The following is a 26,738-nucleotide window of genomic DNA, read 5'->3' as shown; positions in this document are numbered from 1 at the left end:
TTGAAAATTGGTAAAGTAGAAATAGAAATTTGTATTTCCAGATTTTCATGAAAATTCATGATGAGACAATTCTAGTTCAGTATTCTTCCATGGCAGTCAGCAATCAATCCACCTTTTGTAGGTGGGTAATGTACTATCCAGTTTGGCACAGTTCTCATTCAGCCTATTTAATTCATTTGCAATACTTGCCTAGCTCCTGTGAGTTCTTGAATTCATGACCATATAAACATGGGAATAGATGACAGATGAGGACAGAATGCAAAGGAATACCAATATTTAAGATACAGAAGGAGAAAGAAAGTCCACAAAGGAAACTATTAAGAAGCCATTATGGTGAATGAGAGGAAGATAAATAAAGAGGGATACGTAGAAATATTATTGGCCATTATTTAGATGGATATTACATGACTTAAGGCCACTGATAATTCTATCTAAAGTAATTTTTGTAGGACTTACAGAATCCAGAGTATGTCAGTGCTTTAAGGCTATAAGGTTTTCAAGGAATGCTTAATGGTTTTTGGAAGTATAATGTCAGGGGAAAAGTCAGAAAAACATATCAAAATGTTAGTAGTCATTATATTTAGGCAGTGGAATAATATGAGAGATTTTCTTGTTCTTTTGACTATTAGTGACTTCTAAGTTTGGCTTTTTTTTTTTTTTTTACACAAATAATATATTGTCTATAGTCTGTAAAAGTAAATACAAACAACTGAAGTTTCATGCTAGATTATTTTCTGAACTTGAGTGTTTAACAGAATCTGAGAGTCTAAATGATAGTCTTGCCTATGGCCTTACTATTGTTTCTCAAAGTATATTTCAGTGATTTCTTTAATACAGTCAATAAGAAAAGATTCTATAAACCAGTACTTTTGGAAAATATGAAAGATTTGCAATATTCACTTGCATATTATGGCTCTAAGAATTTTTGTAGAAGAAAAAAATATTAAATGTGTTTAATTCAGGGTTTCCCAAACTTTTTAAACATGGAACACTCTTTAAGTGAAATACATTATAAATTCACTAGTTTATCATGTAGTACACTTTGTTATTTGTTGTTCCAATCAATCCCAAGAGACAGGGGTATGTAGTTTGTTGGATATTATTAATTTCCAAAGGGTAATTGAAGGACATTGTCCCTTATCAGAGGCACTTCTACTCTAATAAAACATTACATTTAGAATGCAGATAGTAACTCTGGTTTCCATTTACTCCTTTGATTTACAACAGTCATAATACATACTATTCATTGTGTGCTTAACAAGTTTTGCCATTATATTAGGTTGTAATATATATACATTCTAATCTTCATAATTACTCAGTATGTTCAGTATGGCTATTTCCATTTTTAGATGATAAAATTTAGGATAAAACTAGTAACAAAATATCTTTAAAAAATCTGTTTTTATTCTTCTGAGTCACTGTGGGGGGTCAATATCTGAGGAACTTAGAATTACTTAATTTGTCACTCTTCTGATGCTAGCAAGTTATTAAAATTTAATCTTCTTTACTATTTTGTGAAGAATTTTTAATGATTTTAATGTGTGCATGAGAAAAAAATTATAACTATGTCAATATAATCATAATAGGATTAATCTGGCAACAAATTAATCTTCAACAAATAGGTTGTTGAAGAAAAGATGTGGAAAAATGAGCAGTAACAAATCTATGGTCATATCAGGCCATATTATCTTTAACCATTACATAATCATATTCAACAATATATTAAAATAGGTAACACAAAAGAAACATGCCAGATATCAGAGTAGAATAAATTTAAAGTCAGATTTACAGAGCATAGGTCCTTTTAACAATATGCACTTAGACACATAGTTATCTGTTATTGCTTACTCCGGCTAACAAATAAATGAGACATAACCAGTAAACTATGTTTCCTCAGTTTGTCAATTTTCTGTAAGCTGGCGATCACTAGAGTTTCTTTGTACATAAAAGGAGCTACTACACTTTTCTTAGGAGCAAAACCAGAGATCTTTTGTTATCACAAAGAAATTGTAAATCAGTTATATACTTTGCAATTTGGTTGAAAAGATTTACAGCATTAGCCTTATGGCTGTGTAAATTTTATTTTGCTTGTATAAGTAAAAGTTCAATTTCAAATTTTCAGAGACCCAGATAAGGCAACAAACATATAAATACCCAATCCATAAATCTATAATTTTATGAAAAGGCATCATCTTGATTATTCATAATTTTCTTTTGATAATGAGGAAATGAAGTTGATAACATGAAAAGATCTAAAGCATCACTTTCATTATTAATATTGTCCCTTGAAGTATTTAATTTTTGTGCTATAGAAATAAAGAATCCTAGGGTACCTGGGTGGCTCAGTCGGTTAAGCATCGACTTCAGCTCAGCTCGTGATCTCATAGTTTGTGAGTTCAAGCCCTACATTGGTCTCTCTGCTGTCTGCAGCACAGAGCCTGCTTTGGATCCTGTGTCCCCTTCTCTCTGACCCTCCCTAGCTCATGCCTGCTCTCTCAAAAATAAATAAGCATTTAAAACAAAAGAGAAATGTAGAATTCTATTGTTATATGGATCTATGTTCTTAAACCTGATTTTTTAAAAAATTCACCTATTTTACTAGATTTACTAGGAGAAAGAAAGATAGTGTTCAAGAAAAACAACCAAAATTCAAATGAATCTAAGCTTAACTCTCATAATATTAGGAGTGTATTCTAGTGTAATTTCTTTGTTCCAGTCTCTAATGGTAAGGTATTTTAATTTTTTAATTACTATTTCGAATTGATTTAACAGATCCACAAAGACTCATCCAGGTCCAGTTGTACATTTAAGTGATAGCCCAAGAGATGAAGGGAAAGTGAGTATTACAGTACCATTATTCTTGCATTTATTTTCCTCATCCTTGAATAAAGGTGTTTCTTGCTCTTATTTTGTACCTAACTTATAGCACAGTTCATAGCATTCAGTGTTTTCTAAAATTAAAATATGTTAAATGAATGAATAAGCAAATGAATGAATGAATGAATGAATGAATGAATGAATGAATTATTCACACTAATAATGGTCCCAAATTAAGTCCTTATTTTCACCTAGAGCTAAAGGTGATATTTAATTCTAGGATTTTGAGGAAGATATGGGACATGTGGAACAACTTCAATTTTCAAATATTCTATGCTGGAACTTAACAATTTTATTATCCATATCATTAATCATTGGTCTCTGCTATTCAGTTTTAGTAATGATAAATGACCAAGATTAAATAATCATAAATTAGCCAATCTTGATTTTATGAATAGGTAAATGTACAGAAAATGTTCTGAGGTTATAGAAATAATCCTTATCCATTTCGATTATTCATAATTTTCTTTTGATTTTGAAGAAACCAAGTTGATAACATGAAAATATCTGAAGCATCACTTTCATCATAAATATTGCTTCTTCAGGAATATATTTTTTGCAAGTACCATAGAAAACACCTGAATAAATTAGTTAGTATAGGTTTGCTTCTTTGTTTATTTTTAAATGATATAAAGTTAATTTGCCTAGTAATATTGAGCCTGAAAGTCAAGTTTGCCTGATGTAACAGAAAGAACATTGGACTTCTTCAAATTGATCCATTGATGCAGCGTAATTCCAATCAGGTGTCATCAGAATTTACTTATTTTTAAAGAAATGATTCTAAAATTCATAAGAAAAAGAAAGTATTTTTCTCCACATCCTCAGCAATATGTTATTTCTTCTGATTTTTATTTCAACCATTCTAACAGGTATAAAGTGACATCTTATCGCGGTTTTGATTTGCATTTCCCTGATGATGAGCAATGTTATGCATCTTTTCATGTGTCTATTGGTCATCTGTATGTCTTGTTTGGAAAATGTCTATCCATGTCCTCTGCCCACTTTTTAATTAGATTATTTGGGTTTTTTTGGTATAGTATAAGTTCTTAATATATTTCGGATATTAACCCCTTATTGGATATATCATTTGCAAAAATCTTCTCCCATTCAGTAGGTTGTCCTTTTGGTTTTATTAATGGTTTCCTTCGCTGTGAAAAAGTTTTTTATTTTCGTGTAGTCCCACTAGCTTAATTTCGCTTTTGTTTTCCTTGCCTGAAGAGACAGATCTGGAAAAATATTTTTACAGCTGATGTCAAAGAAATTACCACCCATTTTTTGTAGTTTTATGGTTTCAGGTCTCATATTAAGGTCTTTAATCCATTTTGAGTTTATTTTTGTGTATAGTATAAGAAAACAGTCCAGTTTCATTCTTTTACATGTAGCTGTCTAGTTTTCTAAGCACCATGCTTTTTGGGCAGCACCTATATTAAAATCAGAATGATACAGAGAAGATTAGCATGGCCCCTGGGCAAGGATGACATGCAACTTAGTTTTCCCAGCACCATTTGTTGAAGAGACTGTGATTTCCCCATTATATATTCTTGCCTCCTTTATTATAGGTTAATTGACCATGTAAGCATGGGTTTATTTCTGAGCTCTCTATTCTGTTCCATTGATCTATGTGTCTGTTCTTATACCAGTACCATACTGATTTGATTACTACAGTTTTGTAGGGTCTCTTGAAATCTGGGATTGTGATATCTCTAGCTTTGTACACAGTTGCTGGGAATGCAAATTGGTGAGGCCACTATGGAAAACAGTATAGAAGTTCCTCAAAAAATTAAAAATAGAAATACCATATGATCTAGTAATTACAGTACTGGATATTTATCAAAAACAAAACAAAACAAACACACAAAAAACCCCACTCATTCTAAATGATGTATGCACTTCTTTGTTTATTGCCCCATTGTTAACAATGGCTAACGTGTGGTAGCAACCCATGTGTCCATCCATAGATGGATGGGTAAAGAAGAGGTGTATATACACAATAAAAGATTACTCAGCCATAAAAAAGAATGAGATCTTGCCATTTGCAACTGTATGGATGGGCCTGGAGGGTATAATGCTTAGTGAAATAAGAGAAACACAAATAATACGATTTCACTTATATGTGGAATTTAAGAAACAAAACAAATGAACAATGAGAAAAAAAGACAAGCAAAAAAACCAGACTCTTAAATATACAGAACAAATCCATGATTGCCAGAGGGAGGTGGTTGGGGACAGGGGTGTAATAGATAAATAGAAGAATAAGAATTCTTGAATCATTATATTGTACACCTGAAACTAATATAACACTGTCTATTATACTTCAGTTAAGAAGAAAAATAAAATTAGTAACTATAAATTTTATAAAAGGAAAATGTTTAAAACATTTTAATTTTATTTTTTCTTCACGTTGTATTTAAATTTTGGTTTGTTAACAACATTGTAGTATTAGTTTCAGGAATAGAATTTAATGATTCATCACTTACATACGACTCCCAGTGCTCATCACAATAAGTGTCCTCCTTAATGCCCATCATCCATTTAACTTGTCCCCCCTACCCCCTGCCCACTTCTCCCTCCAGTAACCTTGTTTGTTCTCTATAGTTAAGTCTGTTTTCTGGTTTGCCTCTCTTTTTTTTAATCCCCCTATGTTCATCTGTTTTGTTTCTTAAATTCCACATATGAGTGAAACTATAGGGTATTTGTCTTTCTTTGACTTATATTGCTTAGCATAATACTTTCTAGCTGCACGTGTGTTACTGCAAATGGCAAGATTTCATTCTTTTTTATTAGTGAGGAATATCCTACCACAGACACACACACACACACACACACACACACACACACACACCATGTCTTCTTTATCCATTCATCAGTCAGTAGACATTTGGGTTCTTTCCATAATTTGGGTATTGTTAAAAAGTAATACAATACATTGTGATATTGGTACAAGGGCATGCAAAAAGACGAGTAGATCTAAATGGACATTCCAGAAATGGGTCAGACATTTGTAGTAAATTTTGGATTTCAGAGAAGATGTTTTCAGACATAATAAGCTATTGAATAAATGTTGGACAATTGGATATCTGTTTTGAAAAAATAGTAATGTCTCTTACCTTACACCTTTCATAGAAGTAAATTCCAGATGGAGAAAATACATAAACATGAAAATCACAACTCAAAGTTTTAGAAGAAACTATAGGAAATGAGTTGTTACTATAAAGTAGAGACATCCTTGGGAAAGACATAAAACCTAAAAGCTTTAAGGAATATACCATAATGAGACAATCATGATAAGAAATAGGCAATAAAGAGGGAGATACTTGCTACATATATAGCAGGCAAGTAAGGAACATGCAAAATATATTAAAAAACTTGTACTATATTCTCATCTTTCATAATAGGAAATCAATAATGTCTAATTAATATATCAAGAAATTGCAATTTAAATGTATTTAGAAATATGAGAGTAAGTCTACCAGAAAAGGCAGTTATAAGAGTTGAAAACGTGTTGCCTCTCATGTCTAGAGAGCAGAGTTTGGCTGCTATGAAAAGGAAATATCCTCACTTATAAGTACTAGGGAAATGCAATATCCCATTTTTTCCATATCAGACTGGCAAAATATTAAACATTAAAAATAATATTAGGTAATGGAAAATATTAATAATCGAATAATAGACACCTAAATACAGCACTAATAGGTATATATACCAATATGGGCAATCTATCATTATCACCATTTAAAATGTGTATTTGTTATGACTTAGAAAATTCATATCAGATGTCTATCCTATTTATATTACCAAGGGGCAAAATATTAAAAACTGAATAAAGTTCAATTAATAGAAAGTTGAATAAATGTAACCTAACATATCCGTATTATAGAATTCTGTACTGATATGGAAAGCTCCTTAAGTCATGTTTTATAAGTAAAGGTTGTAGAATAATAAAGTTGCATATAAGGCAGTATATACTAGAGATTGGAACTGGGGAAAGTATTCAAAGTTATTGATATTCCCTTTTGTTAAAATTTTTATGAAAGAATATAATGTGTATTAATTATGTAATTAAAAATTAAAAGGGATTCAAAATAAATTAGAATACTACATGTTTGAAATCTTGAATAAGTCATTTGGCTTTTATTTTTAAAGTTTATTTATTTATTTTGAGAGAAAGAGTACAGACAACTTTATGTGCAAGCAGGGGAAGGGCAGAGAGAGGGAGAGAGAATCTCTCCATTTGTCAGCGCAGAGCTAGCTATGAGACTCCATCCTGCAAACTGAGATTTCATGACCTGAGCCAAAAACAAGAGCGAGATGCTTAACTAACTGAACCACCCAGGTGCCTCCAAATCATTTGACTTCTTATACATCAGTTTTCTATCAATAGCCTTTTGACACATAGAGGTTTTTTCTTATTTTAATGTATTCTTATTTTATCAGTCTTCTCATTTGATTCTCACATTTTGTATCTTATTCAGTAAATCATTTCTTCCTGTGGGAAAATATCCTTTTTTTAAAAAAAGAAAATCAGTTTTAAGGCTTTCCATTTCACAATTAGGTTTTAACCTAAATATAATTTATCTTATGTTGGTTTGAGATATGGGATGCATCTGTTTTTACATAGAAATAATTCATTTATTGAATAGTTAGTTCAGTTACTAATTTATAAGGAAATCTCACTCACATATGAAGTTCCCATGTTTGAATGGGTCTTTTTTCTGGACTTTTCCTCTGTTGCATTGATATGTTTATTTATTAGTGTACTATGACTACATTTTATTAATAATAATATCTTTACAAAATATTTTGTTATCTTGTAGGTCCTCCACCTCTTCTTTCTCTATCTTGGCTTTTTCTCAACATTTATTGTACTATACACACTGTAGAAGCAGTTTAAAACTCTTATTATATAACTATTATGTCAAATAGAAAATAAAAACCAAAACTGAAGAATATATAAAAATTAACAATACTGTAATACTTCATATGAAATATGGAATATAATTTCTATGAACTATAATGAAATAAATTATAATTATAAATCATGCCCCTCCTCTCAAAATTCTTAATGAATTACAGCTGTAAAGATGCAATTTCCAAATAAGGATGTATTCTGAAGTTCTGGGGGGACATTATTCAACCACTAAACTTGGGATAGGGAAATTTGTGAGCATAAGCCTGAGAATTTCACCCTCTCCAAATTCTTTGAACCCTCATGGCCAGCAGAAGTACCTCTTTTTCTATTTCCAGAGAATGGTTTCCCCTTTTCTAGAAGACTTGTTAAATGGCCAGTGAAATTAGGTAGTTTTCTTGCCTGATGATGTTTACCCTCACAAGATCAACCTTCAATATCATTACCTTCAGGCAAATAATTAGAATCAGATCTTAGATTTCAGCACAGCCTAACATATAAGTTTTCCTCCAGGAAGAAATAGGCACTACATATGAACCCACTCCCCACCAAAGGAATTTAGGAACTGGATAGTTAGTCACGAAGTGTACAGGAATGTGTTTCTAAGTATTTGAACATAGGGGCTACATAGAGGAGAGTTCATTTACTTGGGGGCACTCAACCATAATTTGGATTTAATGCTCTGAGAAGGACACCTGGAATTGGTCCTAATCATTTGTTGAGATGGTTCTTTGAAGGCTGGACTCAACAAAGGTGTAATGATAAACAAAGTAGAGAGGTATAGTATTAAAGAAAGGGGTCAGAAGACAAGGAGGTGAGAATGTTAAATGGATATATTATATTTGTCCTGGCAACTCACCTTCTGACTGTATTCCTTGGGAGGCTCTAAGGACACTGTGTTCACTTAACCTAATAAGGAGTGCTTTAGAAAGATGAGTACAAGCATTTTTTGAGAAGTTTCATAGGAGTTGTCCTGTTTTGGCTTTTGTTGCCAGTAGGAGATGATGGCAGAGATCCAGACTCCACAGTATCTATGGGGATTAAATATCAGGATTGGTAGGGGCCAGATGGTAATATTTGACCATCTGGCAATACAAACATAATTACCATAACCAGTAGTAAGCCTGGATGGTAGTACAGGAATCTATGGTAATAGCTAATATATCATGCTGTTTCTAGGAGCAAAATTAGGTGACCAGCTGACTGAAATGTTGTTTGATTTGCATAAGCAGAAAAAAATCAGCTCTTGACATTGACCACTGAAATGGAAACTCACAGTACTTTATCAGGTTTCCAGATATAAGTCAGCTTTAAGATCTAGAGCCCATTGATAGAAAGGGAGAAGCCATTTGCCCCTGAGGAAGGACCTTGAAGTGCTTCCATAAGTACATATAGTAATTATAAAAAACATCTGTGGTCATTTGCAGAAGTAACTTTACTTTTTCAGTACTATTAGCTATAGGGTTGGAGCAGATATTAATATCAAAAGATCCAAAAAATGTCATCATCCAGTTAGAGTCATGGTATATAGAACTAGGTCACTAGGTAATAAATGATGTTTTGACCCAAGTGTATCTCATTGTAAGTTCAATGGGTATGCAGACTCACCCAGTTTTTTTACACCTCAGTTGTATAATTTGTAAAGATATGTGTAGAAGCTGCATAATTCTCTTAATGGTTTTCTGACATTGAAATTACAGCCATTACAATTGGAAGGGACAAATGGAAATTCCTAAAATTTGTCTCTCCCTGCTGTTCTTATAAACAAAAGCTAGGATGTATTTCTGGAGAAGTTGCAGAAATTAGCACAGTTAGACTTGAAGGATACAATAGTAGTGGTCACTTTTTGAATTCTATTGTCTGGGTCCTGCAAGAAACAAGATGGATTGAGCTTGGTATTTGTAGACCACTGTAAAATTAACCAAGTGATTGCCCGAATCACAGCTGCCTTGCTGTTGATACTTCTGCAGGTGCAGATCAGTAACAGCCTATGTCTAATGAGGAACAATTATTGATTTAGTGAACTCTTTTTTCTCAGTATATCAGCAGAGAAGATCAAAAGCATCTTCCTTCATAGAAAGGGAAAGCAGTATAACTTCATAATTTCCCCTCAGGACTGTGTTATTTTTCATAATCTCTCATAACATAGTTCTAAGGACACTTGATTGTCTTAACGTATTTTTAGAAAGGATACTAGTTCACTTTCTTTACTATGTAATACTAATTGGATCTGGTGAGCAGATAGTGCCGCAAGTACCTGTGTAGCTCAAAAGATCATGTCAGAGGGTGTGAAGAAAATCCCATAAAGATCTAGGACCTTGTATTACATGTGATGATTTTGAGGGTCTAATGGTCTGGGGACATGCAGGGGTATCTCCTCTAAGGTAAAGCATACACTTTTCTGGAAAGTGTCATATCACTCGATAGGCCTTTTGGGATTTAGATAATAATATATAATGACTTGAAAATTATTATTCCAGATCGTTTTTAAAGATTATCCAAAACTACTGCTGGTTGTAAGTGGGACCTAAAGAAGAAAGGATTCCCAAGCTGCTTTGCAGTCCACCTTACCACTGTGATCTAGCAGACCTAATAGAGCTTAATGTACCTGGTAGATAAGAATGGTCTTTTGGAAAGCTCATTAAGAGAATCAAAACAGCTATTCTTCATTTTCAAAGCAATTCCTGGCATTTGAACATCATGGGACACCAAATGACTATGTAACCGGAGTTGTCCAACATGACTTAGATGTTATCATACTCATTGAGTCATAGGAATGGGTGAGGGAACTGATGAAAACCATTTTACAATGGAAGTGGTATATTCAGGAAATCAGCCTTCAGTTGTCTAAAAGGCATAATTAGATAAATAGGGGTCTAAGAATTACATCTGTTGCAACAAAGCCTTTCTCTCAACCCATGTATATGGTCTCATGGGGTAGGGGATACCTAAAACCAGCTGATGGAGGAGGACAGAATTCAGGCCTGCCTCACAGGTCAGATGATTGGTTGGTAATATCTAGACACTGACCGCTGCTCAATTACATCTCCACTTAGGGATGATTTTGAGTAATCTGATAAAGAAGTTCTTCGATTTCCAAGCACTGTAATTGATTGCTCATTCATATAGAGTGAAATAATAATAAAAAATCCAAAAGCAAAAATTCCTTTCCACTTGGAAAATTTAAAACTCTTATTATATAACTATTATGTCAAAAAGAAAATAAAAACCAAAAAAAAAGAAAAGAAAAACCAGAACTGAAGAATATATAAAAGTTAACAATACTGTAATACTACATATGAAATATGGAATATAATTTCTATGAAATATAATGAAATGAATTATAAAATAATTCATAGCCTTTAATAGCCTTTAATACTTGTATGAATAAAATTAGAAATGTAAATAAATCCAATATGAAACCAAAAAGCTAGAAAAAGAATAAGAAAATAAAGCAAAAGGAAGCAGAAGAGAAATATAAAGATAAATGCAGAACTTATGGACTTAGTTCTCCTGTTTTAAGCTGTTTTACAAATTTAATGTGCTACTTCTTTGCATAGAACATAAACAAAGTATACAAACTACTATCTGATCTGATGAAGAAAAAGAGGGGAAAAAACAAAGTTACACAAATGATACACAAAATGAGAAAAAATACACTAAAAGCAAGGAAATTTTTAAACATCCAAATTAATGTGATGTAATTATTTTACACAACTCTAGCAGATATATTTAGAAACATAGGTGAAATTGGTAATTTCCCAGGGAAACAAATTTATCAACATTGACACCAGTAGAGATAGGAAGTTTGAGAAATGAGAAAGTTATTTAATTACTATGTACAAATAAAAGTACCAGACCCAGATGATTTTACAGGGAAATTTTACTAAATTTTTAAGTACTAAATAATACAGTGCTACAGTGGGACAAATTTGGCCTGCGTTCTGTTATTGTAAATAAGGTGTGTGTGTGTGTGTGTGTGTGTGTGTGTGTGTGTGTGTGTGTGTGTGAGTGATTGCATAGTCTGGAAAGTATAAGAGATTTACTATCTGTCCCTTTAGAGAAAAAGTTTACCCACCCTTGTTCTGAGTATAGTTTAAAAAATATATATATATTGGGTCTCCTGGGTGGCTCAGTTGGTTGAGTGTCTGACTCTTAATTTTGTCTCAGGTTATGATCCCAGGAGCATGGAATCAAGCCCTGCATGGGGCTCTGCACTGAGTTGGAGCTTACTTAAGATTCTTGATCTCTCTCCCTTTATCCTTCTCTCCTGCTTTCACACACATACACTTTCTCTCTCTCTGTCTCTCTCAAATTAAAAAAAATTTACATTAAAGAAAGGAAAAACTTGTTTTTTTTTTAATGTTTGTTTGGAGCACCTGGGTGGCTCAGCTGGTTAACCGTCAGACTTTGGTTCAGGTCATGATCTCATGATTAGTGGGCTTCAGCCCCATGTTGGGCTCTGTGCTGACAGCTCAGAGCTTGGCACCTGCTTCAGATTCTCTGTCTCCTTCTCTCTGCCCCTCCCCACTCGTGCTCTGTTTCTCTTTCCCTCAAAAAGAAACACAAAAACAATAAAGAAAACAAATGTTTATTTTTAAGATAGTATGAAAGGGGCAGTGAGAGATGGAGACAGAGGATCTAAAGCAGTCTCTATGCTGAAGGTGGAGGCCCCAGTTCAGGGCTCAAACTCACCAAATGTGAGATCATGACCTGAAACAAAGTCACTCTACTGACTGAGCCACCCAGGTGTCCCTAAAATTGTTTTTACTTGTGACAATGTGTGACAACTAAGCCTGATAAAGTTTGCACAAAAATAAAACATGGATTTTTGAATTTATTAATATCAATGGAAAAGTCTTAAATAAAATATAGGACACAGTCTCCAACACAATTTTCAAAAACAAAACACTTTTTATTCAAGGTATGCAAAGATGGATACTATGAGAAAATCCATTAATATACTTTATTGTTAACAGATCTAGGGGAAAATATTAGGATCATCTCCATAGATGCTGAAAATGTCTTTTGAATAAAATTTAACATCCACTATATTTCCACTTTTGATAATGGAAGATAATCCTATTTCAGATCAGTCCTCCCACTGAGAACTATAAAATCTTGATAAAATATTTTTGAAAATCTGTTTGAAGACACCAGATAGTGACCAAGGCAGCAAAGATTTCTAAGTTCTTGATTCTAGAGAAAGAAGTCCAGAAATACTCTTTGAGTGATTTTCCTATTTGAAAAGAATGGCTAAGATATTTAGTAACCAAACAGAAAGTTATTGGCTGAGAGGCTGAGCAGAGTTTTCTGCCAAAAATAAAAGTCCCTGATAATCACTCTAAAGTGTGGCTCCAAAGGAATATGTCCTACAAGTAATGTTGAACTGGAAATATACCAGTCCTCTGAATGACTGTGAAATTTTTAACATTATCTGAATCCTTTTTGGGGTTAAGTTGATCTGCATTAGTCTAACTGACTGACAAAATAAAAAACCATTTATGGAAGAAGAAAACATCACTCAGAGCCTTTATTTATCACTCCATTTCTCCCATACTTAGCCTCTATACTTAAAGTAAAAATAACATGGTGTGTAAAAGAATCAGAAAGATCAGGGGTGCCTGGGTGCCTGGTTAAGTGACTGACTTCGGCTACAGCCATGATCTCACAGTTTGTGGGTTTGAGCCCCGCATTGGGTTCTGTGCTGATAGCTCAGAGCCTGGAGCTTGTCTTCAGAGTCTGTCTCTCTCTCTCTCTCTCTCTCTCTCTCTCTCTCTCTCTCTCTCTCTCTCTGACCCTCCCCTGCTCGTGCTCTCTCTCTCTCTCAAAAAATAAATAAAACATTTTTAAAAAAGAATAAGAAAGATCAAAATTTACCAGAAGCCAAGAGAACAGACTAGAAGTAGAGACAGACCACCAGGAGATTCAATATCAGTTATCAAACATAAATTTTTAAGTCAAACTTTAAAATGAGTGTGATTGAAACTAAAAATGATGGAGGTTTTAGCAGAGAAATGAAAAGTACAACAGAGAGCAGAAAAAACAGATGAAGAAAGAATTAATGACCTGGGAGATAGATCAGAAGAAAATATCCATATGAAAGCATGGTAAGCCAAAAGGATGAGAGCATTTGGGACATAATGAAAAGGTGGAATATATGTGTAATTAGACTCCTGGGGGAAGAAAAAAAGAATGAGACAGCAGTAATATTTGAAAAATGAATGGATGTTAAGTTTTCAAAGTGATGACAGATATAAAAAATCTGAGATGCATTACAGACTCAAAGCAAACTTAACAAAAAGTTAACTTCACCTAGATATATCAGAAACAAATATAATAATCTTAAAAGCAGAGTGTAGAAAAAATAAGACTAATAGCAGACATTTTAACAGAAAAATAGAAAATGAAGACAATTGAGTGATCATGTGAAGGTACTGACAAAAGCATCCATAGAAAAAAACCCTACACAATTCTATGCTCTACATAAACACCCTTAAAAAGATTGTCATGAAATTACAGCAATTTAACATAATTTGCAATAATAAATAGCAAATCTGCTCTAATGAAAAAATAAAATGTCACAGATTTTGTCTGGAGTTCTCTCTTGTCCAGCAAGAAAGCAGATGAAGAATTGAATACGAGAGAAGCTAATGTCTGACAGCCCTGAGTGAGGGTCCTTGCTCCACATTTATTAGGATCAGAAGGCTTACAAACGTGATGGATGTCCAGAAAGAGACAATGAAACAGTGATCATTAACTCAAGCATAAGAGAAAGGAGATTTTAAAGATGTGCAGTGTTAGGGGTTTGGGTCAATACAAAACAAAATCCTGGCACTGAGCAGATGACTGTTTCCAGCAGGCACCAGGAGTCATTTCTGTTTATCTTAACTTGCCTGGGGGATAAGAAGAGCATGTTACCTCAGGGTCAACAAGGCACCTCTCTTTTGCTAATTAGCTGCAGGCAATTTCACCGTACTGCCATGGTCTGTTACCCTGTTTACCTTTTCTCAGATGCTTTCATCCTGTGGAAGCAGCTTTCTGCTTTTGTTCTATGCTGGGGTGCTTTCAGCCTTATTCTCAGATGCTTTCTTCCTAAACCTTGTTAACCCATTGATGAAAGCTCAGAGAATTCCTAAACTTATTCCCCACACTAAAGGAATTCTCTAAGGGAATGAAATTGATTGTAAAAGAAGAGAGATGTAGGAGCAATAAAGAAAAAATATGGATATATCTAGGGAATATTTTATAACAATAATAATAGCTTCTGGGAGTGTAATATAATTGAGAAATAATATATAGCTTAAAAATAGGCCAAAAGTTGGGATGAAGTGTTTAAAATTCTAAGGTCCTTATAGCTTCTAGAAAGTAACATAAGTACTAATTTATATTATAGTTTGGTAAGTCATGGAAACATTTCATATTCATGTGGGTAACACTAAAAGAATAAATATATTCTATATCTGGATACGCTAATAGAGTAGAGAACAGAGATAACAAAATTATTAAAGTAAAAAAGGAGGGCACCTGAGTGGCTCATCTGGTTGAGTGTCTGACTTCAGCTCAAGTCATGATCTTGTGGTTTGTGGAAGCCCCGTATCAGGCTTTGTGCTGACAGCTTGCAGCCTGGAGCCTGCTTCAGATTCTGTTTCACCCTGTCTCTCTGCCCTCCCCTACTCTCTCTCTCTCTCTCAATATATAAATAAATATTAATCAAATATATATTTTTAAAAGCATAAAAAGAAAAGGTAATATTAAACAGATGGGGCAAATATAAAACAAGTAGACAGATTAGTCCTAAAGTATGACAGCAATTATATTAAATGTAAACAGGCTAAAGGATAGTAATTTTTAGACTGTGTTAAAACAATGATATGTTGTTACAAGGACATATTTTTAATATATTTTTAAATGTTTAATTTTGAGAGAGAGAGACAGCATGAGGCGCAGAAAGGGAGAGGGAGACGCCAAATCCAAAGCGAGCTCCAGGCTCTGAGCTGTCAGCACAGTGCCCAATGTGGGGTTTGAATTCATGGACTTCAATATCATGACCTGAGCCAAAGTCAGACACTTAACCCCCTGAGCTACCCCAGGCACCATTACAAGGACATGCTCTAAACTTAAGATTATAGAAAATTTGAATGTAAAGAGAGAGGGAAGATATAACATATAAACCGTAAGCAAAAACAAATACACAAATAAAACTGGTATAGTTATGCTAATATCACACAAAGTAGATGCCTTAGTTCAGGTTGCTATGGCAAAAATACTATAGACTGGATGACTTAGAAAACATTTATTTCTCATAGTTCTGAGGCTGGAAAGTACAAGATTAAGGCACTAGCAGATTTAGTATCTAGTGAAAGACAAATTTCAAGATGGCCATCTTCTCACTTCTGTGTCCTCATATAGAAAAAAGGGGGAAAAAAAGCTTTCTAGAGTATCTTTCATAAGGGCACTGCTCCTTTTCCTTAGGGTTCCACTCCCCTCTTTTTTTAAGAGAGCACAAGAGGGCGGGGCAGAGAGAGAAGAGAGAGAGAGAATCTTAAGTATGCTCCACGCCTGGCATGGAACCCAGCATAGGGCTTGATCTCACTACCCTGGGATTGTGACCTGAGCTGAAATCAAGAGTCAGATGTTTAACAGACTGAGCCACCCAGGCACCTCTGAGGTTCTACTTTTAAAACCTAATCACTTCCCAGAGGCTCCACTTTCTAATACCACCACAAATATATAAGAAGCAAAAGTAAACAGGGGCACCTGGATGGCTCAGTCAGTTAAGCGATTAAGTGTCTGAATTCAGCTCAGGTCATGATCTCGCGGTTCATGGGTTTGAGCCCCGCATCGGTCTCTGTGCTGACTGCTTAGAGCCTGGAGCCTGCTTTGGATTCTTTGTCTCCCTCTCTCCTCGCCTATTCCCTGCTTACACTCTGTCTCTCTCTCTCTCTCAAAAATAGGTAACATTAAAAAAGCTTTTTAAAGAGAAACATAAGTAAGCAAATAAAGAATTAGTGAGGATTAAGAAAATTTGAACATGATTGACTTAATTGACATATTATAGTACATTACACCCAACACCTGCATACCATAAATTATTTTCAAGTATACATGGAGTATTTACCCAAATTGTACATTTGCTGAGCCATAAATTATGTTTCAAGAAATTTCTGGGGATTATAATAATAGTATATTCTCTCATCCCCTGCAGAATTTAGCAAGATTATCAATAAAACTAAATAGGAAATGTCCTAAATGCTTAGTAACTAAACACTATACTTCTGAATAGCATATGTCAAACAAGAAATCAGTATTGAAGTTAGAATATATTTTAAGTTAAATTACAATACAACATACCAATACAAATGATATGTTAAAACTCAGGAATGAAGCTAAAGCTGTGTTTTAGAGGGATATGTATAGCTTTTGTTGCATTTATTAAAAAAGTGAAGAAAAGCTGTAAATCAATTATCTTAATATTAAAATCGAAAAATAGTGAATTAAACTCAGAGAAAGTAGAAGAATGATAATAAAGATGTGAAAGGTTAATTTTATGTGTTAACGTGAGCTGAACTGTGGGGTGCCCAGATATTTGGTCAAATATTATTCTGGTGTTTCTGTGAGACTGCTCTGGATGAGATTAACATTCAAACAATTAGACTGGGTAGATTTCTCTCCCTAGTGTGAGTGGGCCTCATCGAATCAGTTGCCTGAATAAAGCAAACAAGGATGACTTTCCTCTAAGATAGGCTGACTACTTTCAAACTGGGGACATCAGCTCTTCCTGGATCTGGGGCCTTGATGGTCTTCAGATTGGGATTACACCATTGATTCTTCTAGTACTCATGCCATTAGATTCAGACTAGAACTACATTATTGACTCTCTGGGTTTCTAGTTTGCCAACTAACCTTACCAGTTAACCCTTCCAGACCTGTCAGCCTTCATAATCGCATGAACCAATTCCTTATAATCTCTTTGTCTATAGATACATCCTACCAGTTCTATTTGTCTAGAAAATTCTAATAGAAAATGTGAAAGCAAAAATTAAACAGAAAACAAAAATGTAGTATGTTAGAAAATGAAAGTTAATTCTGCAAAAACACTAATAAAACTGATGCATCTCTGGCAAGTCTGATCAAGAATCAAAGAGAAGGCACAAAGGCACACAATATATTTGCATTCATCCCAGGAATACAAAATTGTTTTAACTTTTCAAAATCAATGGAATTTGCAAATTAACAGAAATATGGAGAAAAAAGCATATGACAATAAAAAGATAAATATTTGATAAAATTAACCTTCCCTTTGTGGTAAGTAAAAATTTCTTGTTATACCAGAAGAAAGGAACTCTATTATTCTGAACTTTATTTACCCAAAAATATGAAAACATCCTCCTTAATGGTGAATTAATGTTTTTCTTCTGCATTCAGAAATAAGACAAAGATGCCTATCATACACCTCTTCCATTGTGCAGCTATTGACAATGTTAGTTTAAAAAAATGAGAAAGAATTGGGGGTTTCATATGTAGGTTTCAGAAATAAAAATTGGTACAACCACTTTGGAAAACTGCTTGGGAATATATATTAAACATATTCTTACCCCATGAATCAGTATATACCTTATATAAATTCATATGCATATTCACTGAAAGACATATACAAGCTTATTTATAGCAACATTACTATATTACCTGTCAAATGAATAAATTGTTATGCTGTCATACCCAAACAATGGAATACTATTACAATAGTAAAATTGAGTGAATTACTGCTATACATATCATGTTCAAAAGTAGCAGCAGGACAGAAAAGGATATTTAATATATAATTCCACTCATATAAAATTCAAAACCAGATACTGATAACCTATAGTGTTAGAAGTCAGTAGTTACTTTTATTTTTTATTTTTTAAAAAAGTGCATTTTATTTTGAGAGAGAGCATGAGCAGGGGAGGGGCAAAGGGAGAGGGAGAATCCCAAGCAGGCTCTGTACTATCAGTGTAGAGTCGTACGTGGGGCTTGATCTCATGAATTGTGAGATCATGACCTGAGCTAAAATCAAGAGCCAGACTCTTAACCAACTGAACCACCCAGGTGCCCCAGAAACCAGTAGTTACTTTTAGAACATAAAAAGAGAACAGAAATGTTGGCTCATTAAGGGTATGAAATAGGTTTCTGAGTGTCTTGTAATATTTATATTCTGTTTCTTCTTTTTCTATTGTATTTTTTGATCCAGGTAATAGTTTCAAAGGTATATTTACTTTATAATTCATTAAATTATGACACATCCATAATTTCTGTGCTTTTCACTGTACTTCAATAAAAATATTTATTAAACACGTATTCCTGATAAAAGAAATTTATTTAAAAATGAATCAATTCATACTCTCTTAGCTATATATCTTAAATATATAGAGAATCTAGGATCTAACTTAATAGGAAAATACTATTTTTGTGACCGGGGTGATATTCATGTTTTGGTGTGGTCAGACATAATTGGAGATTGATCTTGTCTTGATTCATCATGATCAGAGAGTGATATTGTCAGATGTCTCTTGGGTATCAGGAGCTGCTTTCCTCTTTTACAATTCTCTAAGTGATTCTAATATTTTTCATACTTATTATATCATAATGTTGTATAGTTATCTCAGTAATGTATGACATTTTGAAGTTAGGCAGTTTATATTTTGTGATTTACTGTGGCTATTGCTAGTAATGTTTTGTAAACAAAAAACTATTCAGATGTTTCTATGAAAAAATATAATAGTATTTTATATTATTATTTCATTACATTTTAGATCTCAAATTTTGAAAGGTTATATTATTCATTCTCTTGCTAAGTGAGGTTTTATGAACTCTTTAGACTGACAAACCTTCTTTCCATAGATTCCATAGTTAATGATACATCATTTTCTATAGTATGCAAAAAGAGTTGTTGAAGTTAAAAGGCATCTTAGTATAATGTTTATGATGTTATATAAATTTTAACAAATATTTTTAAACTTTACATTTACTTTCAACTTTTTTAATTTAGCTAGTTATGTCATTTATTTTAATTTAGTATGTAAAGCTCAAATTTTTTGTAAGTCAATTTTAAAATTTACTGTATATGATTTAATTTACTTTATATGATTTAATATTGAAAACTTTTTTATTTTAGCCATTCTGACAGGTGTAAGATGATATCTCATTGTGGTTTTGATTTGCATTTCCCTGATGATTAGTGCTGTTGAGTATCTTATGTGTCTTTTGGCCATCTGTATGTCTTTTCTGGAAAAATGTGTATTTAGGTTCCCTGCCCACTTTTAGTCAGATTATTTTTGGGTATTGAGTTGTATAAGTTCTTACATTTTGGATGTTAACCCCTTATCAGATATATCATGTGTAAATAATTTCACCAATTCAGTAGGTTGCCTTTAAAAGTTAAAATAGAAATGTGATGACTGGGTGACTTAGTTGAGTGTCTAACTCTTGGTTATGGCTCAGGACGTGATCCCAGCATTGTTGGATTGATCCCCACATCAGGCTCTGTATGTGGAGCCTGCTTGAGATTCTTTCCTTCTCTCTCTGCTCCTCTCCCTAGCTCATCTTTTCTCTCAAAAAAGGAAGGAAGGAAGGAAGGAAGGAAAGAAGGAAGGAAGGAAGGAAGGAAGAGGAAAGGAAAGGAAAGGAAAGGAAAGCAAAGGAAAGCAAAGGAAAGCAAAGGAAAGGAAAGGAAAGCAAAACAAAGCAAAGCAAAGCAAAGGAAAGGAAAGCAAAGGAAAGCAAAGGAAAGCAAAGGAAAGCAAAGGAAAGGAAAAAAGAAAGGAAATAGCATATGACCCAAAAATTCTACCAGTGGATATTTACTCAAAGATAACAATTACACTAATTCAAAAAGATATGGGCACTCCTATGTTTATTGCAACATTATTGACAATAGCCAAGATATGGAAGCAGTCTATGTACCCATCAATAGATAAATGGATAAGAAAGATGTGATATATATAGACAATGGAATATTATGTAATCATAAAAAAGATGAGATTGGTACATTTGTGATAACATGGTTAGACCTAGAAGGCATTATGCTAAGTGAAAGAAGTCAGACTGATAAAGACAAATACCATATGATTTTACTCATATGTGGAATCTAACAAAGCAAGTAAATAAACAACAAACAGTATAGAGAACAAATTGATGATTGCCAGAGAGGAGAGGGGTGGGAGATGGGCAAAATGGTGAAGGGGAGTGGGACATACAGGATTCCAGTCATGGAATGAATAAGTCACAGAAATAAAAGGCACAGCATAGGGAATGTAGTCAATGATAGGGGAAATAGAGTTGTATGATGACAGATGGTGGATACACTTGTGATGAACATAGCATAACATATAATGAAGTTGAATTACTATGTTGTACACCTGAAATTAACGTAACATTCTGCATCAACTGTACTCAAATAAAAAATTTTAATTAAAAACTAAAGTTAAAAGTAAAAAGTAAAACCTTTAAACATGTTATAGCTTCAAAAATATGCATTTCATGACTTGATATTTGAAACTTTTAGATTTCCTGTTAAAACTAACTCATTTATTTTTGTCATTTTTTGTGTCCTATTATAAAATGTTGTGGTAAGTGATTAGGTCTCAGGATGCGATATAGGAGTAGCTTATAACCACCACTCTATTTTCTGTTTTTACCACTGATGTTTAAGATTATTGAGGAGTGCCTGGGTGGCTCAGTCCGTTAAGTGCCCGACTTCGGCTCAGGTCATGATCTCACGGTTCGTGGGTTCAAGCCCCGCGTCGGGCTCTGTGCTGAGAGCCAACCTGCTTCAGATTCTGTGTCTCCCTCTTTGTCTGACCCTCCCTTCTCACTCTGTCTCTCTCTCTGTCTCAGAAATAAAACATTAAAATTTAAAAAAAAAGAATTATTGAAACATTTTTATTTACTGTGTAAGAATTTTCATCAGAAAAATACTACTACTGGATTTTAGTAAAATCATATTAAGGCAAATTTGTGGAAAATATTATCATTATTTGAGCCCTGGCCTATTTTTATCCTTCCTGTTTTTTTAAATTAATGACAGAGTAAATTTAACAGAATATAACTAAAAATAATCACTTAGAATTATATAATAAAAATCAGCATGGCTAGCAGTAATTAGCAGAGTGAATTGAATATAATCATATACTATTGAATATGATCATCTACTAATGATTATCCGTTCTCAAATACTTCTGTTTTAATATAAAGATAGGTATTTTGTTGTCTTTATTGATTTTTAAATAAATATCAACCATTTTTAATGATGTGAATCTCTAGAATACCTTTGTGTACTTTTTAGGGTTCATAAATCACCAGTTTAAGATATATAAGTCAAAGAGAAAATAGGATTTGATCTAAAGAAATTAGAAACCAAATTGTGGCCATACTTTTGAAGTGCATAGAACTGAATGGTGTTAAACTTATCTCATTTCATCCTTTATTTCATCTTTTATTTTTGTTTTTTCATTTTCTATCCCATTTTTCTTTGTTCCAATTTTGTCATTTTTTAATGTTTACATGTTTCCTCAATTTCTCTTTGGAACGAAGCAGATTTCATTGGTAAATATTTTATATTGAAGTAGAGTTTATTTGCCATTTTTTTAAATGTAGGAAATCTATACTCAGGCTCTAGAAAAAATGATATTCTAAATAAAGTTGTGTTTTACAGTATTTTACTTTATTGTATTAACATTAAACTTTATTTGGATCAAGTAAAATTAATGTTAGAATTACAAAAACAATTGTTCTAATATTTTTCAGCTGCTGATAGGTTATGAAAATGGTACTGTAGTATTTTGGGACTTGAAATCTAAAAGAGCAGAACTGAGAGTTTATTATGATGAGGTAAGTGATTTCCATTAAAGATTTGAAAAGGGTATTATAACTTTGTGCCTGTTTTCTACTCTAAGCTTTGTACAATCCGATTTTTATCATCGGGAAACTGCCTGGTTCTGACCCAGTGCCTCATATTGCCCGTTGGCATTTGCACAAGTTTTAACTCTGGGTGGTTCTCCTGAATGAGAATTCTGCATTGACTGACTATTTTTGGGTCCCTTTTGGCATCTTATGTACATTGATGCCTAATATCTATCCTTTTCCTTCTTTAGGTTCCATGGTTAGATCTTTAAAGACATTATTCACAACTTCCTTAGAAAATTATTTTTCTGTGGCAAAAAATTTAAGAGGTCAGTTTGAAAGCCCTTATCATACAATACTTGCATTCTCAGAATAAAGATTGATTTTCTAAATATTATATTTAATAATAAGAGTCAGTACGATCTTGAAGAAAGTTTTATTGTACATAGTTGAGACCTTGAGGTTTTCATTTAGAGAGAGCAATGAGCTGCTATTTATCAGGGAATAGACTGCATTGATACTCTAGTTGTTTAAAGATTGATTCTAGTCCATTGATGATTTCCCCTTTCAGAAGAATCTAATATGAAGATAGATTGGGGCAAAAAGTGAAAAAGGGTAATTATCTCTTATAGTTGTGGGAATAAATGTGATCATGTAAACTCTCAATTCAGTTTTAAAATGGTAAAGTAGGGAGAGTTAGGAGGAAAATACAGGCCAATAATCACCTGCGGGTATCACCTGCACTTAAATGGGAAGAATGCAGAAGAATTTAAGACAATGCTGAGATAAATAGAAAAATTTAAAAAAAAACACATATCTTCATGTTCTACCTCCTGTCCTTTCATAACAGTTGAATTTTTAAATTTGATGCTTAAAGATAGAGGCTGTTGGCTATTTCATAACCACACACACCCCCAATTCCTTTCTTAGTGATTCTGGCAAACTAAGATTTTATGGCATATACAAGATAATTGTCATAATGACATAATGAGTTCAGAAGTACTCAGTTGTGTAATTTGGTCATGATTGGTGAAAGGTACTCTGGCAGGTGATGTTATACAATTATGCTCTGTGTGATGAACTTCTAGTGCATCTTGAATCATAAGGAGAGAAGGCCCTAGGGAGTTAAGCTAGATTTTTCTTTTGTTAAATACATAAAATATAAAAATGACTCATAGCTAGATAAAAGTACAAATACTATCTAAGTATTTAGCCAATTGGAAATAGAGTAGGCCGTTGAAAAAGGAAATCCAGAGCAAAATGCTGAATCAGCTACTTTTTTATGGCCTCAAACAGTGTAAAAGAAAGCGTTCTAACCTTAAAAAGTGAGCAATAGTAATTTTTCAAAGAAATGTTCAAATCAACATTAACAGTGTTTAAGTCAGTAGAGTACTAGACTACACCTACTTTATGCCTAAAAGTCATATTAAATATTGACTTACACATACATATATATACATATATACTATTTACTTTGATGCATAATTATATATCCTATTATTTAAATGGAGATAGTTATATATATCATTTTACTGCCAAACTTTTAAAACTTTCCTCAACAATTTACCTCTCGTTTTTAGGATTCACTTGTAATACTATTATGAAATGATTTCTAATAAGTCACCAATGATCTCTTGATTACTTAAATAGTGACTCCTTCATAGTCTTTCAGGTTTCTCATTAAACCTTAAAATTGTTTCTTTCTTAGTCTGTGTCTTTCTACATTTTTCACTTCTCCTTCCTCCATCACTTCTTTCCTTAGTTTTCCTTTAAACTATAGATACTCTTCAGGATTCTGTCTTTACCCTCTTCGTTTCTCACCCAGTTTTCATTTATAGTCAGGTCTTCTCCCATCATTTCAAATATCAATTTTATGTTAATAAATTTAAAATCGATGTATCTCTAATCCTAACGTTTCACCTGAACTCTTGATCCATATATCTAACAATCTATCAAATAAGCCCAGATAAATATCTCATTGACACTGAATTTACATTTAAAAACCTAACCCTTGCTTTGTGTTCTCTTTTTCAGTTTTTAAATTTTGATTATCCTAGTTTGTAACCTTCAGAGTCATATTTGGTCTTTTTTGTTTATATATCATGTGCTATCAGTTTTATAGTCTCTTGATTCTGTTATATTGTCTGTCATTCATTTCCTCTGTTTTTCATTCCCACATTCAGTGTTCTAGTCTAGGTTGTTAACTTTTGCCTACAAGACTATGGTAGCCTTTTAACTAATTGCATTTCCTCTGATATCTTACCTTTTTAGGTAAGATATCTTTCACTAACAAGATTATTATTTTAAGACATAGATCATTTAATTCTCTACCTCAGAAACTTTGAATGTCTCCCAATTATCAAAAGTACAAAATCTTTATTCCTTGACAGGAGATTTAAGATCCCAATGTTATCTTTTCCCTTTAGTTTAATGCTATGAATCTTCATAAGCACTCCTCACACTTCAGGCATATTACTGTCTCCTAAACATACCATTTATTTTCCACCTCCTAGCCTTTGTTCCAGCTAATCCCTTATCATGAATTCCCTTCTTTCCTCTTTTGCATATCAAAATCCTATTACCTTTTTAGCCACTGAACTGCTATTTGGACTACCTACCTAGCTCCTTGATGAATAGCCATTGATGAATTGAAAGGTGTGTTTTGTAAAGCCAACATGATTTTCAGAAATAACTATATGAATTTACTCCCACATTAGCTGTGACATTTTTGTTTCATTACATCAATATTTCTAAATAATCACTCACAGCAAAAACCCTCAGAGTTTGACATGAGGATAACATTGTAATACCTTGAGTAGCCGCTGTTTTTCCTCTTTCCATATTGGTATCTGCTTTTTTGGGTTTCCTTTTTCTTTTTTGTTGTTGACTGCCAAGTTGACCAAACTAGCTAGTGGTTTATCTTCCATATTTTATTTTCTATCTTTCTAAATTCTTCTTGTATTAGTTATATTATATTTGGGTGGTTTTTTGTTTGTTTTTTGTTTTGTTGGGTTTTTTTTTCAGAACACTTAAAGTCCTTTTTTTAAGAAAGGAGTAGGATATAATCAAATTGATAGAAACTGGATACTTCTCCATTAAATCTATTCAAATGCCAGCTCTTTACTACTGTACTATTTGACACTCTCTAATAACTAGCTGGTTTTAGATGGCCATTCTTACCTATAAGCATATATTAAGTAAGGTACTTTATGATACTTAGACTTATTTTGCTTTTATGTTGTAGCTATTATTTTTGTATTTGTCTTCCCTATTAGGTAGAAATTCAGTAAAATAGGAAGCAGGGTTAGGGTTGGAGATGATCTCTCTGCCTCCATCATTCATAGCAAAGTAGTCTGAGAGAACTTTATGTTGACTGAGTTTCATCAAGTTAACACATTTCCCTTGAGCCACCTACAAAAGTGAGAATGAGCAAAAGAGAAGATGAAGAGTGTTTTCCTCCAATTGCCTCTACTGAACCCTGGCAAAAAAAAAGGCTTATCTAGTAATGAACAGAGAAAATTGGTCCAGAGTTTCATGGTATCTTTTTCATTTAATTAAGTCTTACTTATCTTGAGGTACAGCTCATATCCTATGTTCTTTTATAATATGTTTAATGATTATTCTAGCCATCAGTTATCTATAACTCTAATAATACTGTTAGGAAAACAAACAATAAATTAGTTTTAAATACTAAATATCTTAGTATATGGCGTATATGTGTGTATACAAATATAAACCTAAAAATAAAAGTTCCAAATAATAACTATTATTAATATTCATTTATTTCAGTCTTCCTATCTTGCGATTTTGAAATTTCCTTTAAGGAAAGGGTAATGTTATATATATCCATTCAGCTTTTATGTCTACTAGAGCTTCCCTTTATTGTGCTTATTAGCACATTATCAAAAGTCCATATAAACTTTATCATTTAGAAAGAATACCAAGCTGTGGAAATATGTGATAACATTGTTATTCATTCAACAGATGTTGAGTATCTACTTTATACAAGGTACTGTGGGAATAAAACAATATGTGAAACTGGAATAATTATTTTTTAATTTTATGTATTTCA

General features: G+C 33.0%; 1 protein-coding gene and 1 non-coding gene across 2 annotated transcripts in view; both read left to right on the top strand.

Annotated features, from left to right (window-relative positions):
* Window positions 1-26,738, top strand: part of LOC144242001 (syntaxin-binding protein 5-like) — a 258,927-nt gene that overhangs the window by 132,797 nt on the left and 99,392 nt on the right. Inside the window, exons 6-7 of the mRNA XM_077776752.1 lie at window positions 2,773-2,836; window positions 22,571-22,654. Of these exons, the coding sequence (XP_077632878.1) occupies window positions 2,773-2,836; window positions 22,571-22,654 (148 nt within the window). The remainder of the gene's footprint in view (window positions 1-2,772; window positions 2,837-22,570; window positions 22,655-26,738) is intronic.
* Window positions 4,281-4,386, top strand: LOC144242021 (U6 spliceosomal RNA). Its single transcript, XR_013338275.1, has one exon. It is a non-coding gene; the product is annotated as a U6 spliceosomal RNA (small nuclear RNA).

Source organism: Crocuta crocuta, unplaced genomic scaffold, assembly GCF_008692635.1.
Source record: "Crocuta crocuta isolate KB4526 unplaced genomic scaffold, BGI_CrCroc_1.0 scaffold87, whole genome shotgun sequence".
Taxonomy (NCBI): domain Eukaryota; kingdom Metazoa; phylum Chordata; class Mammalia; order Carnivora; family Hyaenidae; genus Crocuta; species Crocuta crocuta.
Note: the sequence above shows the minus strand (reverse complement) of the source record. Positions and strands in the feature narration are given on the sequence as shown.